General features: G+C 41.1%; 1 protein-coding gene and 1 pseudogene across 10 annotated transcripts in view; one reads left to right on the forward strand and one right to left on the reverse strand.

Moving 5' to 3' along the window:
* Positions 1-19,744, reverse strand: part of Gbf1 (golgi brefeldin A resistant guanine nucleotide exchange factor 1) — a 156,417-nt gene that overhangs the window by 119,897 nt on the left and 16,776 nt on the right. For all 10 annotated transcript variants that reach the window (XM_059257070.1, XM_059257068.1, XM_059257067.1 and 7 more), the window contains exon 3: positions 13,510-13,576. In XM_059257070.1, coding sequence (XP_059113053.1) covers positions 13,510-13,576 — 67 coding nt within the window. The remainder of the gene's footprint in view (positions 1-13,509; positions 13,577-19,744) is intronic.
* On the forward strand, positions 17,279-18,427 carry LOC131906434 (mitochondrial inner membrane protease ATP23 homolog; annotated as a pseudogene).

Genomic DNA, 19,744 nt, shown 5'->3' on the forward strand with positions numbered 1-19,744 from the left:
TCCCTACCCTCTACCCCAAACCCCCATGCTGGGGATTGAACCCAGGACATTACACATGCTAGGAGAACACTCTACAACTGAGCTACATCCCCAGCCCACAATATCTCCTCCCTTCTAAGAGCAGTTACAATGCTACAGGTCTTTTTGTGAAATACATTCATTCTCCCACAACCATTCTTGCTCTTTTAGAAAGATATTAATCATAGTTTAACTGCTTTGCTACTTCACTATGTCTTGGAGCACTTGAAAGTTCTAGGAATACTTTTCCTAAGGAAAAGTAGGCAGCATTCTCCCTGAGATCTCAAGGCTACTTCTGGGTGTTTTCTCTCTGGGATGTAAAAGTAAAAATGTGTGATGAGATGAATTACTGCTTATGGTAATCAATAATCCTACCCAACATGACAAGGGTTTTGGTGCTTCTATTCTCACATGAGATCCTGGCTAAAAAAATACTAAAATACCACGTTTGGTTTTTTGGTTTGTTTTGGTTTGGTTCTTGGGTTTTCAAAACAGGGTTCCTCTGTATAGCCCTGGAACCACATGTTTGTTTTTAGCCAGAACTATTAGGCCTTATCTGAACAAAGGGACTTTCCTCACTCTTTTAGCACCTCCACTAAATAGCTCTTAAAATCTTTGATTTGTGCCCTAAACTTGAAATTTCAGAAGCCCAAGGCTTCAGTGACTCAAATGCAACGCTAAATTGTATTGGGAAAGCTACCGGCCGTGAATGTTAGCCTCTAATGCAGTGATAGCCCGTTCAGACTGACCAATCAAAGGCCAATATAAATGGACTAATAAGACCTAAAACACCTACTGTCCCAAAGCAGCTAACGAAGGTTCCATACAACTACTCATTCCTGTGGTCACTGCTGGGCAGTCAGGGCTAAGAAAGGGAGGGAGGCTGGGATTGAACAGCACCATAGCATCCCATGACCACTGCTGTTTAGAAAACACCGCTGTGGGCTGGAGAGATGGCTCAGAGGTTAAGAGCACTGACTGCTCTTCCAGAGGTCCTGAGTTCAATTCCCAGCAACCACATGGTGACTCACAACCACCTGTAATGAGATCTGGTGCCCTCTTCTGGCCTGCAGACACACATGCAGGCAGAACATTGTATACATAATAAATAAAATAAATCTTTAAAAAAAAAAAAAAAAGAAAGAAAGAAAAGAAAACACCGCTGTTCTCCTGACCATCCTAGAACCTCTTTCTGCAAACCAGAGTTTACAATTTCCTGAGGTCCCATGTGGAAGTTGGACAGACTTCAAAACCCAGTGTCCCGTTGTCCACAGACCCCAGAGTTTCTCAAGTCACCAGCTCACCCAGACCATAAGCTTTATGAGAATGATAACTTTGCCAGTGCCTTTGAAAAGTAGACCTCTACTAGCCAGTTCAGTTTCTGACACACAGTCAGAACTCAAGAAATATGTATTGACCAGATACACACAAACACAAACTTCTGCTGAGAGTTCCTGGAGATAACATTCTGTAGTTTGTAACACAAATGATTCTTTTCTTGACCCACTAAAAGACTAAAAAAAAAATGGCATGTCAAATACAGTATGTCTAACTTCCAGTTTACCATTTAAAAAAGGAATAAAGTGCAAAGTACCAAGTGACTCATCAATCATAATTACATCCACAACCCTTATTATTTCCTCAAGGAAGAACATTCATTTTCACGTTCTCTAGGACTGTAATGATTTAAATGGGCTCAAATTAATCCCTGCCTGGCAAAAACTGAGTAATCCAGAAACTAAATAGAACTATTTTACTGCAAGTAAATTGATAGAGATGAAATTCAGATTTTAATGCCCTCCTGGTTCCCAAACTTTAAGGGGCTTTGGTACCTCACAAAAAACAGGAAGAAAATAAGAGAGTCTGGGAGCGCAGTTCAGTGGCAAGCGCTTGTCTAGCATGTCCAAGGCCTTGGGTTCTATCCCCAGCAGGAAGAAATGAAGGAAATAAACAAATAGTGAGAGGGGCATTCTGGCAACACTCTCTTGGATTCCTTGCCCAAGAAATAACACTGCAAATCCAAAACAGTGCTGGAACAAGGGTGAATCAAACTCTCTCTACCAGGCTTCCAAACTTTTTGATTACTATCAACAGAAAGACAACTTAGACTATAACCCATCTTTGATTTTTTGTGCACAGGTCTGTGTGTGTGTGTGTGTGTGTGTGTGTGTGTGTGTGTGTGTGTGTGCATACACATGTGGGAGGGTGCACATGTAAGGAGGTCAGAAGTTGACACTGGGGATCAATCTTCCTGGATCTCTCCTTTATTTTTTAAGACAAGGTTTTTTACTAAACCTGAAGCTCGCAAACGGGCTAAACTGTTTGTCCATCACACCCCAAGAGTCCTGTCCCACCTCCCCAGAGCTGGGATCACAGAGCCATGCCACTGTGCCGGGCTCTTTACCAGGTCCTGGGGAGCCATGCTCAGATGCTCAGACTTGCATGGCGAGCAGTTTACTGCTGTGGATATCAGTCTGTACAAATAAAACACTGATTGGCCAGTGGCCAGGCAGGAAGTATAGGCGGGACAAGGAGAGAGGAGAATTCTGGGAAGTAGAAGGCTGAGTCAAGGAGACACTGCCAGCTGCCGCCATGACAAGCAGCATGTGAAGATGCCGATAAGCCACAAGCCACATGGCAAGATATAGATTTATAGAAATGAGTTAATTTAAGATATAAGAACAGTTAGCAAAAAGCCTGCCACGACCATACAGTTTGTAAATAATATAAGCATCTGTCTATTTATAAGTGGGCTGTCAGTCTGCCGGGGCTTGGCAGGACCCGGAGAGAAAACTCCAGCTACACTTTACCAAATGAGTATCTCCTTAGTCCCATAACACATGCTCTCAATGAAACAAATAATATTTGCGTTTTTAATAACACATGATACACCAATAGCTTCTACTTTATCTCCCCATCAATGTTACTTGCTTTATCAGAAAGCATGATGTGCTCAAAGGAGTCATGTCAAAAGAAAAAGTAACCAGTTTGAAGATGATTTCATTGGCCAAACAATTTAAACACTAGTAATGACTGATTAATTGTAAACTGTGACTAATTAAATATTTGTAAGTTAAATGAGGCAAAAACCAAATTTGACATCAATAATATGCACTTCCTGCTCTGAATACTTATTAAAACCAAAGAATTAAGTATTTAACCATGCTTTTGTAGTGGAAATTGATTTATTCTCCAGTACAGAGGAGGGCAGTTGTTCATAGAGAATGTCAACTAATAAATGCAGAAAGAATGATAGAATTAAAGAATCCTAATTCTCTGACACAGAGTGAAATGATTGATTCAGGTATTCTTCAGTGATGCTCAGTAGGTAACAGAATGTCAGAGAAAGGGATGTTGAAATCATCACTTCGTGGATTACTTACTAATTGCAAAGAGAAAATGAACAGATCTTACAATGAAGAGATACAGCAGGAGCACCAGAGCAAATAAGAAACTTAACAGTAACAGCAGAACAAGCCCACACACTGGTACGTGCCTATAGCCTTGCATTTGGGAGAAGAGGCAGGATTAGGAGTTCAAGGTCAGCCTGGCGGTGGTGGCACGAGCCTTTAATCCCAGCACTGGGGAGGCAGAGTTCGAGGCCAGCCTGGTCTACAGAGTGAGATCTAGGACAGACACCAAAACTACACAGAGAAACCCTGTCTCAAAAAAACAACAACAAAAAGGAATTCAAGATCATTCTCAGTTACATAGCAAGGTAGAAGCTAGCCTGTGCTACATAAATCCCTGTTTCAAACAAACAAAAACAATAGCAAAACAGATAACCTTACACAGTGTGTCTCCTGTGGTGATATATGAAATATATATGCAACCTATGAAAATATTCAGGAGACAATCTAGCCGAAGCAGGAGGATTTCAGTGAGATCCTGACCTGCCTAAGCTACAGGGAGGCCCTGTCTCAAAAAGACTTGCCAAAAATGTTTAACCTGAAATAAGCCTTTAGCCCTCACTTCTAGTATATAGGACTATATGGGATAGGAGAACAAGTTAAATAACTCAGGTAAACCTGGAATGTAGGCTATTCTGCAGACAAATGGTTCACTCTGTACACAAAGTCCATGTCAGGGGCTGGAGAGATTAGCCAGTGGTTAAAAGAACTTGCTGCTCTCACAGAGGACCTGGGTTCAGGTCCCAGAACCCACGTGGAAGCTCACAACCAACTTTAACTCCAATCCTGGGGGATCCAGTGCCCTAATCTGGCCTCTGTGGGCATCACACACACACACACACACACACACACTCACACACACACACACACACACTACACAGATATCACCCATACATATAAAATAAATCATTTTTTTAATTTTGAAAAAATAACTGAGAGAGGACACACACACCATAGTACCCACACCTGTACAATACACACAACCACACTAAATGAATATAATTTTTAAAAACTTAATAAAATAAAACATAATAACTAGAAGGTGAGCTGGCAGTAGGTAAAGAACACTTGCTGCAACAACCTGAGTTTGGTCCCTGGAACCCAGGTATAGGTGAAAAGAAAACTGACTCCACAAAGTTGTCTTCTGACATCTACATTCACACAAAATAATAACAAAAGTAATCAATTAATTAAAATTGGGGAAGAGATAAGATGCCACACGCCTCACTAATATGACATCATTAATTCACTAATGGGAAGCATTCTGAAAATATCACTCTAGCTCTCAGGAAGAGTCAGGACATCATCTCTGTTCCTGTTTTGTTAAATCAGTTTGATGTCAGTTTTCTTTTCTTTTTTTTTTTTTTTTCTTTATAAGATTTATTTTTGCTCCAGGTGTGGTGGCACACGCCTTTAATCCCAGCACTTGGGAGGTAGAAGCAGGCGGATCTCTGTGAGTTTGAGACCAGTCTGGTCTACAGAGTTCCAGGTAAGCCAGGGCTACACAGAGAAATCTTGTCTCGAAGAGAAAAAACAAAAAATATTTATTTTTTTATGTGTATGTATATTTTGTCTGCATGCATATATATGTGTAACACGTGCATGCCTGATACCATGGATTCCCCAGAACTGGAGTTACAGACAATTGTGAGCTGCCATTTGGGTGTTGGGAATTGAATTCTAGAGGTGTAGCCAGTACTCCTAACCACTGAGCCATTTCTCTAGCCCCAGGTGCCTGTTGTGGGATATTTGTACACTGGGTGAAGATATAGTACTGTGATTGGTTTGATAAAGAGCTGAATGGTCAATAGCTAAGCAGGAGGTATAGGTGGAATTTCCAGGGAGAGAAAGGTAGAGAAGGAGGAGTCGAGGAGCAGGAAAAGCCAAGAGACACAGAGAGGAAATAAGAGGTGCAAGATGGAAGAGAGGTAATGCCACATGATAAAATGTAGGTTAATATAAATGGGTTAATTTATTTTAGTTATAATTTAGTTACAAATATATATTTAGTTAAAATATTTAGTTTATTTATGTTATAAGAGCTAGTTAGGAACAAGCCTAAGCTATAGGCCAAGCTTTCATAATTAATAAAAAGTCTCCATGTCTTTATTTGAGAGCTTGCTGGCAGGACAGAAAAAGACTCGTTATAGGTGCCAGTTTTCTTAAATCTGTTGTTTACTCAAAGAAAATGAATCTTCATATGGAATGAGGGTTTTTTTCCAGGCTTTTTTTTTCTGCCAATTAATTATTTTACTTAAAAACAAAAATAACTAATAGAAAAACCTTACCAAAATCAGGGAGATCTTATTTGTTCCTATTTTTAAGGACTTTTCCCAATTCAAGGCCAATTCTAGATAACACTGAAATCCTTTTGACTCTTTACCTCTGTAATCAATGTCCCCATTCACCCTTCCTCTCCCGTTCTTAAGCTGCTTTCTGGAATACGAGATATGAGGAAGCAGCTGCATGGGTGACTACAGAAAGGTCTTCCTCCTACACAACATCTGGCCCTGCCTTTCCACCTAATCCAATGCCGATTTATTGCCCTCTGATGTACACTCACTCTATTAAGCTACTTCCAAAATACCCACAATTCACACTAGGCCAGAAACTTGAGGCAATAATGTGATTATTCCACAAACTGACAAGTAATTGCTCAATAAGCGTGGAACAAGGAAAGGCCAATTGTGTTCTGTGCACATGTGGCAGCCCTTCATGACTTGGCCTACAGTGGTAGCAGTGTTAACACAAGGCTGGTGTTCCAGAAGAGATGAGAGTGAGAAGCCAGCCAGCAGGCATCCAGGAGCTCTTGTCCATCTAGGTCCATGGAAAGGTTGTACAACAAACAGAACCGGGTAATAACTGTCTGTTGACTTCCTGAGGCAAAACTGAGAACAAGGTAGTCAGAGCTTCCTACCTACCACAAGCTTCTAAGATGATCTGAGCTGAAGGGCTCTAATTTGTATTTTGCTATATATCTAACTCTTCTAATGGCTATCAGGAGAAAAAAAGTATTCATTCTTTCCATACACATACCCTATAGTATACTCTTTCATAAACTGAAGTGGTCAATTAAGGACCTATGAACATGAGGCAGGTAGACAGGGGAGGGCTAAAACAAACTCTCCACTATCTTTCCTCCTTAAAACTACATACTGATTGGATTTCAAACATTTGGCTTTCTCTGAAATCCTTTTGGCGTTTGCCCTGAGTTTGAGTGGGTGTGGGAGAAAGTGACTCTGCCTGCCTCCTTGTTAAAAACGAAGGAGCAGCTGGCTTTCCCTCTTCTCACTCAACTGATTGCTGACACAGCAAGTTGGGCATATACCCAGGGGGACATCAGGCCTCAAGAGATAGATGTGCTAAAGAGGACACAGGCAATGAAAGCAGCCCCCGGGACTCTGACACCTGACACAGACCGTCCTGCTACAATGCCTACCAACTATGCTACAAAGTACTCAGGTACCTTTGCCTCTGTTTTTGAGAACTAAGATATTAACAATGCATTATTATTATTGTTGTTGTCGTTATTACTATTATTACTATTTACAAACCTCTTTATAATAGAGGAAAACATGCATTCCTACCAGTCAGACTTGATTCTGACTGCTACGTGTGTCAAGAGCTGTACCCACAAGAAGCAAGACTATGTAGAGCTCTCTTCTCTCCCCTCCTCTCCTCCCTGTGAGACAGGGTCTCACTATGAATCCATCCTTTCCTGGAACTCACTGTATAAACCAGGCTGGCCTCAAACTCATGATCCACCTGCTTCAGCCTCCTCTGTTAGAGCAGGCATACCCAGCTGTCTTTTCTCAGGAGTTTGATTTGTTCTCTTACACTCGCCCTTACGTGTGTCCACGTTCGTGTGTACATGGGTTTCTGCTGTAGTGCACAGGCACACGGAGGCCTAAAGTCGCTAGTGGTGTCATCTAGTGTTCTTCACCTCTTTTTTTTTTTTTTCTGGGACAGGGTTTCACTGTGTTCTGTAGCCCTGGCTGTCCTGGATCTCACTCTGTAGGCCTCGAACTCACAGAGATCCAACTGCCTCTGCCTCCCAAGTGCTAGGATTAAAGGCGTGCGCCACCACTGCCTGGCTATAGCCACCTTATTTTTGAGACAGAGTCTCATATCCTTTTTTAACAAGGTCTCATTTTGTTATCCAATCATGCTCTGAACTGCTGAGCTTCAGCAATCCTGCCTCTACCTCCCAAACAGCTGGAAGTATAGGCATTATGCCCAGATAGCAAGCCATAGTCTAACATGTTCATCAATTTTATGTTATGTGTGTGTGTATATATATATATATGGTCTTATGTTCTATTATAAACCAAGAAAGTAAAAAGGGGTACAGGAAGTTCATACATTTGTCCAACTTTACCCTTCCAATATTCAGCCTTTTATATAAATTTGTCTGCCAAACTTGGTTCTTTAATTTCTTCTAAAGAAAAACAAAGTAATTTTCTGTTATACCTTGGACAATTCAAAAGTTCAGTTCTAGCCATGTCTTTAATCTCAGCACTCAGAAGACAAAAGTAGGCAGACATCTATGAGTTCCAAGCTAGCCTGGTCTACATAGTGAATTCCATCAACCAGGGCTACATAGTGAGACCCTACCTTAAAACAAAACAAAAAGTTCACTTCAGTCCCAAGTGAAACAAAGTCAATGCCTCACTTATCACTCTTCATATGCTGGTTAATGATATATGACTTATTCTGCTATTCCCCAAACTATAGACACCTGAAGAAAAAAAATGAGTCTAGACATGCAATCAACAAAGGAAATAAATCGAGCAACTTTTTGTATCATGTAGTCAATCTTTTTCCTGACAATTACTCCTAAAATCTCTTTTCCCTCTACCTCTCTCCTCTTCCAAATGAAACCTGAGGTAGAGCATTCTTGAACTGTTTTTTTTTTCTACCTAGGCAGCTATTTCTAAGATGCCTAGGCCAGACAGGTGTTAAGTCATAGTTCCTCCCCGGTTGGCATCCAGACTGTTTAAATGTTCTCTGAAACCTCTGGAGGGTAGATGTACTCAAACCTCCTAGCTGAGATTCTGAATTCAAAAAGCTTGAGACAGACTGTACCCTACAGGTGTGTTTGTCCAAGATAAACTATATTTAAATAAACTCCTAACACATTCACTTTCTCCAGACACCTGCTTCTCCCTCTTAAATTCAAGTATGTTAGTTCCTGCTATCCCGGTTAGCTCAGTAAAGAAATATCCTATCCCCAAGAAATATTCTATGCAATCCACTGATGCCTCTGGAAACATCTAAGTTTTGGCCATAATAGCTTTACATGAGGAAGCCAAATTGAAAAACACAATTTTTGTTCATTCTCCTTGACTTGTTACTCAAAGAAACAAGAAAAGATGGCAGCAAGCTGGACACAAGCCTAGCCTGTGCTAAATACTAATACCAAGTCAAAGGAGAGAGAGAGGAGGGAAAGGTGGCAGCAAACTATTCTCCTTCCCCGTTGTCCTTTCCATGCCTGGTAAGGAGCACATGGAATAGAGCAGAGACCACAGCAGCTCACAGTGGTCAGAGCCATTGGTCTAACACCAGCAGCTACAAGAACACATGTGGCTCTCACTCTTTTGCACTCCCTCTCTCTATTACTATAGACTCAATGCCTAAGTGCCTAAGGAAAATGCCCGGCTCATAGCAGATATTCAGGAAATGCTAGCAAGAAGCAACCCAATAACTCAGGAAAAGAAAGAATCCAAATCTCAGAGAATGAATAAGAAAAGGTTCAGAAAATTAGAATAATTCCATGTTGTTTATACTGGCCTCCCTAGTCTGATAATCTGATAATCAAAACAGCACATAAGTCCTAAAAAGACCTGGAACTAACTCCAAGCACACACACGGGTGGGAGTGAGAATGCACACATAAAACTAAAAAAAAAAAAAAAAAAAAAAGTCTTCCTCAAGCCTGGCCCTGAAGGCTGGCTATAATGCCATTAAGAGATGGTCCCAGATGGGCACAGTAGCCTATAATCCCATCTCTTGGGAGGTAGAGGTAAGAGAATTCCAATTCCGAAGCCAGACTAAGCTATATAGTAAGACTTTGTCAAAGTAAACAAGTAAATAAAATAAAAACAAGGCTGGAGCCGGGCAGTGGTGGCACATGCCTTTAGTCCCAGCACTCGAGAGGCAGAGGCAGGCAGATCTCTCTGAGTTCGAGGCCAGCCTGGGCTACAGAGTGAGTTCCAGGAAAGGTGCAAAGCTACACAGAGAAACCCTGTCTCAGAAAAAAAAAAAAAAAAAAAGGCTGGGATGTAGCTCAGTGGTAGAGTACTTGCCTAGCATGTACAAGGATATGGATACAATCCCCAGGATCCCCACAAAAAAAATTCTATAAGAAATTTTATTGTGATAGTTTTAGAATATTTCTTTCTGCTGTAAATCCAAGTTTTTCTAGCAAAGAATCCCTTTATACAAATATATGTGCACACACATGAAAACATATACATATATGGAGGACATGTTTAAAGATCAAGGACTTGCAAAGGCCTATCTAGTCTGGCAAAAAATTAACCAAAGACGACAGACCATATCAGTTAGACACATTCTTCTCAATGGTCATCTTTTTTCAGACCTAAAACCAAGAGCACTATCAGGAACCCTGACATCTGACCTTCCTTTTTATGCTCCCATTCCATGCCACAGATGTTACCACAGGGTCTAGCCATGAGGTTGAACATAACTCTAGTGTTTTGCCAGAGCTCCATAAGATCACTACAAGAGTGAAAGAAACTGTATCATTGGAATCTAAAGCTACGGCAGGGTTTGGGCAGATACAAAGGACACTCGGGGACAGAAGGGCCACCACCCACTCCCACAGTGGCTCTTTTGCCCCTAAGTCCAGGATACCCCCAGCCCTGCAGGCAGCACAGAGTTAACTACCCACCCGTTCGGAGAAGCACAAAGGTACATCACTGCAACATGTCTAACATTTACATTGCCTCTCTCTGCTCATTAAACAGGTTTTGGTTAAATAATGAACAAACTGTATTACAGACTCCGATGAGAATTCCAAAATTATAAATCAACTGGGAAAGCCCAAAGGAGCAGACAGACAGGGAGGGGGGAGAAGGATAATATTGACTAATATAAAGGGCGCAGCTTGACAGTGGATATTCCTGCCACACCTGAGCAAACACACTCTGTGGGGGGAGGGGAAAGAGAGCAAGAGAGGGGAGATGGGACAAGACAGCCTGAAATTTGCATCCGGAAAAGATTAAAAGGGATTCTTTGGGGATAGAGAAAATACATAATATATATTACTATAAATGCAAAACTGTACTAAAAGCTAACTCAAATGTCAAAGATTACAGCTTGAATAAATTTAAATATAAAAGCCATGTGCTTCCTTGAGTTAATGAGAGAGACATAAAAGGACAAAGTGGCCAAGAGGCTGCCTTATGCTGCCTTTGCTGGGCAATGGGTCCAAAGTTCAGCCATGACTACACCCAAAGGCTTCCCTCCAGACTTCTGGGCCCTAAGAAATGGGAATTCATTAATTTTGTAGCTTACATGTGATTTTTTTTTTTTTTTTTTTTTGGCTTTTCGAGACAGGGTTTTGCTGTGCAGCTTTGGAGCCTGTCTTGTTCTGTAGACCAGGCTGACCTTGAACTCACAGAGATCTGCCTGCCTCTGCTTCCTGAGTGCTGGGATTAAAGGCATGAGCCCAGTCATATGTGATTTTTTTTTTAATGAACTATAAAGCTAGGTGCAGTGGTGCACACCCATAGTCCCAGCTACTCAGGAGATTAACAAACGCATTACTTAAGTCCAGAAACTCAAAGCAAGCCTGGGCAGCACAACAAACCCTGACCTAACCTTAAAGAAAAACACTTTTTGAGCTACAATTCACATACCATAAAATTTATCATTGTAAAGTATTCAATTCAGTAGTTTCTAATATACTTTCAAAGTTGTACAACCATAAAACATTTTGTTCACTCCAAAAGAAACTCCTCACAGAAACCACACATCTGCTCTAACTCCTTCAGAAGAACACAGAAAGGATCTAAGAGACTTAATGACTGAGGGGGACAATCAAGTCCCCCTCACTGACACTTTTCTCGTCAAAGTAACAATATACAAATTCTGTACTGGGAAAACTTTGGGCCAGGATTGGTAGCAGATGCCTGTAATGTTGGCACTTAAGGAGTTACATGTTAGTACCGGGAGAACTCATGTTAACCACTGCCCATTGATTTTTCTAACTAGTTCTTTTTGGTTTATTTGGTTGTTTGCCACTAGGGGTTGAACCCAGGGACTTGGGAATTTGAGGCAAGTGCATCACCATCTAGCTGTATCCCTGACCCATTTTGTATTCTTTTGTTTTGAGATAGGGTCTCACTAAGTTGCCCAGGCTGACCTTGAACTCATTCTATAGCCTAGACAAGTCTTAAACTTTCAATCCTCCTGCCTCAAGCTCCTATATTGAGACTGCAGGTCTGTACTATGTCTAGGTTGTTTATTTGCTTGCTTGCTTCTTTAAGACAGGACCTCACTTTATAGGCCAGACTTTCCTGGAAGTCAGTAGATACAAAAAGTACCTTATATGTTTAATGTAAGGACAATAAGGAAAAACATCTCAATACCTATGTGGTGGTGTTATTTACTATGTGACCCAGGTTTGCTCAAATTCATGACACTCCGTCACATCCTGAGTGCTTGGGTTACAGGTATAAGCCACCAGATTTGGCTTATAAACTAAAAATTTAAAGCCTTCTCAATTAAATGAGATTTGTTCCTTTATAGATAACTTCAGTCCATGTTTGGGAAAATAATGTTCTCCAAACTTTCTCCTGTGTTTCTCATAAAATGAGGAATTTCTTTCATTTATTGTTTGTTTAATTTGTTGAAGTCTAAGTATTGTTCAATTATGGGCTGAGATATACCACTACCTAACAGCATTCCAAGACTATATTACAAGAGTCCTTTAGAATCAAGACAGGAACACAGCTCTGAGGCATTCCCTTTTAGTCTATATTGCCTTAAAAAAAAACACAAGGGGAAAATAAAAAACAATAATAACAAAAAACACGTAGGTATTGACTTTCCTCCCATTACCCTCTTCTCCCCCACACACACTAAAAAGCACTTGGTATACACAGTCCCTCTAAGTAAATGTACCAAAGCAATGTACAACATGGGAAAGAACATTAACGCAGGTGTCAGAGCCTGAAATGTACTCGATTCCACCTGAGAATTAGCTAAATCATTTTAGGTGTATTGTTTGTTTTCACCTTTCGGTTTTGTCCTTTGAGACAGGATCTCATGTAGCTCAGGCTGGTCTAAAACTGGTATATAGCTAAAGGATAATTTTGAATTTCTGAACCTCTTGGCTCCTCCTCCCAAGACCTGAGATTACAGACAAGGCGCATGTCACCACACCCAGTTTTATGGGGGGTTAAGGATTGAATCTAGGGCTTATTCATGGGAAATAACCACTTTGCAAACTGAGCTACATCACCAGGCCTTCAAGTAAATCCCTTTCGACTCTCTGGACTTCACTTTCTTTCATTAAAAGGGGACAGTATGCATGCCTCTTTCATGCATCTCTGTAAAAGTTTATAAGGATAATAAATATGGAAGTGGCTTTGAAAATTCTAAATGTGGGTAATACATAAAGTTAATTTGATTAGGAACAAAGGACTCTGAGAACATAGGAATACTGCAAGCAGTGAAATAGAGACTGGCAAGCTTTATTTATCCATGAGCCAAATCTGACTTGCACACTTCTTAAAAAAGAAAATATGTACTTCTCCTGTACATCTTACCTATGACTAGTGAGCTCCATGGACAGAGCTGAGCATCCACAGAGCTGCATACAGCCTACAAGCCTCAGGTGTTTACTATATGATCTTTTGTTTTCATTTATTTGCCCTCTATAATCCTTTATATGAAAACTGTCTATCTCTGCAGTAAATCAAATACATGCATTTCTTACTAGGCCAAGTAATTCTGTCTACACGTGGAGCCTTACCTGTTACGTATTTCCTACGAGTGGAGCCTTCCTTACCTGTTACACTGTTTAAGAATTCTACCTGCATGTGGAGCCTTACCTGTTACGCTGTTTAAGACCTCCTTTAGATGACTGAAACTGTGCAGCAGAGGATCCCGTTCTTCATCCTGGAGAATCATAGGTCAAGAAAAAAAAATAATAATAACTATTCCAAAATAGGAAAGAGAAAATGAAAGATCAAACTTTTTCTCTAAATCTAACCAGAAAATTGAGTGTTTTTCTTCTGAGGAAAAAAAACACACACACACACAAAAACTTAGCCATGGCTCCTCACTCTGTTATTTCAGACACTGTGAGCTTACCTAAAGTAGGTTCTTCAAAGCTAATCTATAACCCAGTTTCTTTTATTATTTCTAAGATTTTTTTACTCCCTTTTCTTTATTTTGTGTGCATGTGCAGGCCATGGTCCACACATTAGGGTGAGAGGACAACTTGTGGACTCAGTTCTCTTCCTCCACCATGTGATCCTAGGGATCACTCTCTATTCATCAGGGTTGGGGGCAGGTGCCTGCCCACTGAGCTATCTTTCTGGCCTCAACCCTGTTTCTCCTCTTCCACAGCCCATATGGAAGTCACACAACTGAATATAGGGGGAGGTCTTGAAAGTTTGGCAACAGTAAAATGTCCCTGAATACAGACAATAAGAATGCCTGAAACACATCAGCTCAGATTTCAAACTGGCATGTTTTATGAGCTACCATACTTTTGCTGTACATACAAAGGTTTCTGCTCTTCTAGAAACATAATGTAAGTTTAGTTATGGGAAAAAGATTTTTAAAGATTTCTCTACTGTCATTCCTCAGCATGTAAGTATCACATTAGTATGTCTTTGTAGAATGTTTGGTTTTAAAGATTGCTGCTTGTGTTACTGACAAGGTCCTTTAAAAAAATTATGAAATGAATCTTGGCTTACGACTACAAAAGAGAAAAAAAAGACTACAAAAGAATTTCTAACAATTATGCAAAAACAGCTTTGTCAGAATTAAAAATTATAAAGTCAGCTGCACGGTGGTGGCGCATGCCTTTAATCCCAGCACTCAGAAGGCAGAGGCAGGCAGATCTCTGTGAGTTCAAGGCCAGCCTGGTCTACAGAAAGAGTTCTAGGACAGCCAAGGCTCCACAGAGAAACCCTGTCTCGAAAAACAAAAATTATAAAATCAAATCAAAATAGCCATCAACTCTGAAAAACAGGGACAGTGCTCTACATCCTGCAGTACCAAATACTAAGCCATGATTAATTCTTTATGTAAGAATAAATAAGTACATCTACCTCATTAGTATGTAAATCTGCTTTCATTTTTAATAAATAGTAAGACTATGTGCATATCAAAGAATGTTTTTAAAACATTTGTTTGTGTGTGTATATGTGTGGACACTCCCATGCCTTGATGTGTGTACATGTGTGGGCACTCCCATGCCTTGATGTGTGTACATGTGTGGGCACTCACAAGCCTTGATGTGTGTACATGTGTGGACACTCCTATGCCTTGATGTTTGTACATGTGTGGACACTCACATGCCTTGATGTGTGTACATGTGTGGGCACTCACATGCCTTGATGTGTGTACATGTGTGGACACTCACATGCCTTGATGTGTGTACATGTGTGAACACTCACATGCCTTGATGTGTGTACATGTGTGGACACTCACATGCCTTGATGTGTGTACATGTGTGGACACTCACATACCTTGATGTGTGTACATGTGTGGACACTCACATGCCTTGATGTGTGTACATGTGTGGACACTCACATGCCTTGATGTGTGTACATGTGTGGACACTCACATGCCTTGATGTGTGTACATGTGTGGGCACTCACATGCTTTGATGTGTGTACATGTGTGGACACTCCCATGCCTTGATGTGTGTACATGTGTGGGCACTCACATGCCTTGATGTGTGTACATGTGTGGGCACTCACATGCCTTGATGTGTGTACATGTGTGGACACTCACATGCCTTGATGTGTGTACATGTGTGGGCACTCACATGCTTTGATGTGTGTACATGTGTGGACACTCCCATGCCTTGATGTGTGTACATGTGTGGGCACTCACATGCCTTGATGTGTGTACATGTGTGGACACTCACATGCCTTGATGTGTGTACATGTGTGGGCACTCACATGCTTTGATGTGTGTACATGTGTGGGCACTCACATGCCTTGATGTGCGTACATGTGTGGGCACTCACATGCCTTGACGGAAGTGTGAAAGTCAAAGGAGAGCTCAGAGAAGTTGCTTCTCTCCTTCCACTACGTTCTGGGGACCAAGCTTGGGTCATCAGCCTTGGTGGCAAGCACCTCCACCCTCTAAGTCATCTCAGCGACTCCCAAAGAATTATTTTTAAATAAATTTCTTTATGATTTATTAGCAGTAAATGTTTTATTTGTATGCCTATTTTACATACCTAGATGCCCTAGGGTATATAAAATTTCTCAAACACAAAGAAATCGATAGTGAAAAGAGTGCCCAACGACATCATTTATTTAAGTATGTATGTATAGGAACCCAAATGTCTCTACTTTTATTTCATATGTACACATGATACAGATATATATTAGAACTTTCTAACTTGGCAAGAATAAATAAACTATTTGGTGAGTATGTTTGAAATGTTCTCATGTTTACTTAAAAACACTGATTGGGGGCTGGGGAGATGGCTTAGCAGGTAAAATACTAGTTAGAAAGCACTAAACTTGTTTTTATAATTGTGCTAAAATTTGTTCACATAATTCTACAAATATACATACATACATACATACATACATACATACATACATACATGTATATATACACACATATACACAGAGCAACAAGCAGCTAACTTTAAGGCTGTATGAGGGGGAAGAATAAAGAAACTGGATAAGAGAGAAAAAAACCCAGAGGCATCTGGGAGAGTCCAGAGCAGAGAGAAAAGAGAAACAGCCTGGACATGGCCAGGGATAGGGTAGCTGGAGAATGGGAGGGAATAGTGGAGAGAGCAACAGAGCTTGAGAAAGCAGGGAGTAGACAAATAATGTGGATTATAAGGAGGAAGAGGAGCTGGCAGGGGGGCTCAATTGGGAACAATAACAACAACAAAAAAACATATCACAAGTTCCTGAAGAATGCTGGCATTTATCTACTAGCTAGAAAACCTTCTATAGGCCAACTTGAGCCCATTTGTGGACCTAACAGTAACAATGAAGTTTCTTTTTTGTTGTTTTTTTTGTTTGTTTGTTTTTTTGTTTTTCGAGACAGGGTTTCTCTGTGTAGCTTTGTGCCTTTCCTGGCACTCACTCTGTAGCCCAGACTGGCCTTGAACTCACAGAGATCCGCCTGCCTCTACAGTGAAGTTTCTTATTCATCTGATTGGCAAGATATGACCTGCTCTGTATGAGAAGCTTGCAGACTCCATTGCACAGATTATCATCACCCATCCATACTCTATCTATGTATTATCAATAACTAAACTAATTTGAATGACTTTGCTAACTAACTATAGCCCTAGGAAATTAGAAGTCTTCATGATGTTTCTAGCGTACTAAAGCAGTCCCAAATATCAACTTTATTTATAAAAGAACTAGAGAGATAGTACAGCAGCTGAGTCTGATTCCTAACAACTATATCTAGCTGCTCATAACCACCTGTAACTCCAGCTCTAGAAGAGCTGACACCTTCTAGATTCTACACACACACACACACACACACACACACACACACACACACACACAAACAAATAAATAAATAATAGATTTATAAAAATGTGGCAGGGAAGGGAACGAGCTGGAGGAGGCAGCGAGGCTGGCGAGGCCTGCAGGTCGCATGGCTGGAGCTCCGGGCAGTGGTGGGCCAAGCCCCAGGGCGGGGGAGCCACTGCTACAGCCACGCAACGCCGGCCAGGGCTCACCCCGAGCCCCCCCCCCCATGTCGGCCCACAGGAAGCCCCAGCAGGGCTTCCTCTCCAGCCTCTTCACCCAGGGCAGAGTTGCCCTCTCATGCTCCTAAAGACGCTAGAGACGAACCCATATGTCAAACTTCTACTTGATGCTATGAAACACTCAGGTTGTGCTACTGACCAAGGGAGGCACTTTTCTTGCAAAGACTGTGATGGAAATGTCAGTGGCAGGTGCTGTGGGATGGTCTGTATGTCAAGTGTGTTGCTGATTGGTCAATAAATAAATCACTGATTGGCCAGCGGCCAGGCAGGAAGTATAGGCAGGACAAGGAGGAGAATAAAGCTGGGAAGTGGCAGGCTGAGTCAGAGACACTGCCAGCCACCACGATGACAAACAGCATGTGAAGATGCCGGTAAGCCATGAGCCATGTGGCAAGGTATAGATTAATGGAAATGGATTAATTTAAGCTGTAAGAACAGTTAGCAAGAAGTCTGCCACGGCCATACAGTTTGTAACCAATATAAGTCTCTGTGTTTACTTGGTCAGGTCTGAGCGGCTGTGGGACTGGCAGGTGAGAGAGATTTGTCCTGACTGTGGACCAGGCAGGAAACCTCTAGCTACAGGCGGGTTTGATGCTTCAACGTCCCAGATTGTTTTGTGCCAGAATAATATCCAAAATGAGGCCCACATGAGCAGAGTCGTCACCCACGAGCTCCTTCACGCCTTCGATCATTGTCGGGCTCACATCCACTGGTTTACCAACATCAGACATTTGGCCTGCTTGGAGATTCGAGCTGCTGTCCTCAGTGGAGACTGTTCGCTTGTGAATGAAATCTTCAGGTTGCATTTTGGATTAAAACAACACCATCAGACCTGTGTGCAGGACAGAGCTGTCCTTTCCATCTTGGCTGTTCGGAACATCAGTAGAAAAGAGGCCCAGAAGGCCATGGATGGCGTTTTTGAGTCTTGTTTCAATGACCGTGAGCCTTTTGGCAGGATCCCACATACTAAGATGTTCGCCAGATCCGCTCACAGGAACTTTAAGAACCGTGATCGCTATTACTCCAACATATGAAGATGCTGGCCGTCATTATCTCTGAACATCAGGACCATGAGGGGAAATGAGGTTCTTAGACACAGTGTATACAATGTAAATGATCAGTTAAGCACTGGACACAGTGCAGAAGGTGAGATGTGGTTCTTAGACACAGATGTATACAATGTAAATGATCAGTTAAGCACTGGACACAGTGCAGAAGGTGAGATGTGGTTCTTAGACACAGATGTATACAATGTAAATGATCAGTTAAGCACTGGACACAGTGCAGAAGGTGAGATGTGGTTCTTAGACACAGTGTATACAATGTAAATGATCAGTTAAGCACTGGACACAGTGCAGAAGGTGAGATGTGGTTCTTAGACACAGATGTATACAATGTAAATGATCAGTTAAGCACTGGACACAGTGCAGAAGGTGAGATGTGGTTCTTAGACACAGTGTATACAATGTAAATGGTCAGTTAAGCACTGGACACAGTGCAGAAGGTGAGATGTGGTTCTTAGACACAGATGTATACAATGTAAATGATCAGTTAAGTACTGGACACAGTGCAGAAGGTGAGATGTGGTTCTTAGACACAGTGTATACAATGTAAATGGTCAATTAAGCACTGGACACAGTGCAGAAGGTGAGATGTGGTTCTTAGACACAGATGTATACAATGTAAATGATCAGTTAAGCACTGGACACAGTGCAGAAGGTGAGATGTGGTTCTTAGACACAGATGTATACAATGTAAATGGTCACTTAAACACCGGATATAGTGAAGAAGGTGCTGGTTTTAGCATTTGACTACAAAAAATGGATATGGCAAAAAAGGAATTCCTTAAACTGCAAGGCAAAATTGGATGTTTATAGCTAATAATTTAGTAAATAAGGTAAATAAATGACATTTTTGTAAAAAAAAAAAAAAAAAAAAAAAAAAAAAAAAAAAAAAAAGGTGGCAGGACTGGAGAGACGGCTCAGCAGTTAAGAGCACTGGCTGCTCTTCCAGAGGACTCAGGTTCAACTTCCAGCAACCACATGGCAGCTCACAGCCATCTATAACTCCAGTCTCAGAAGATCTGACATCCTCTTCTTATCTTAAAAGGTAAGAAGTCTTTCTGATATTTTTAGTTATACTAAAGTAGTCCAAAATATTAGGCACACACATGGTACATAGATATACAAGCAGACAAAATACCCATTTATATAAAGTAATAAATTTTTTTGATGATTCCTTTTTATTTTTATTTTTTTACTGTGCATTGGTATTTTGCTTGCATGTATGTCTGTGTGAGGGTGTCAGATCCCTTGGAACTAGAGTTACAGACATTTGTGAGATGACATGTG

The sequence above is a fragment of the Peromyscus eremicus genome, chromosome 1, assembly GCF_949786415.1.
Source record: "Peromyscus eremicus chromosome 1, PerEre_H2_v1, whole genome shotgun sequence".
NCBI classification, from domain to species: Eukaryota; Metazoa; Chordata; class Mammalia; order Rodentia; family Cricetidae; genus Peromyscus; species Peromyscus eremicus.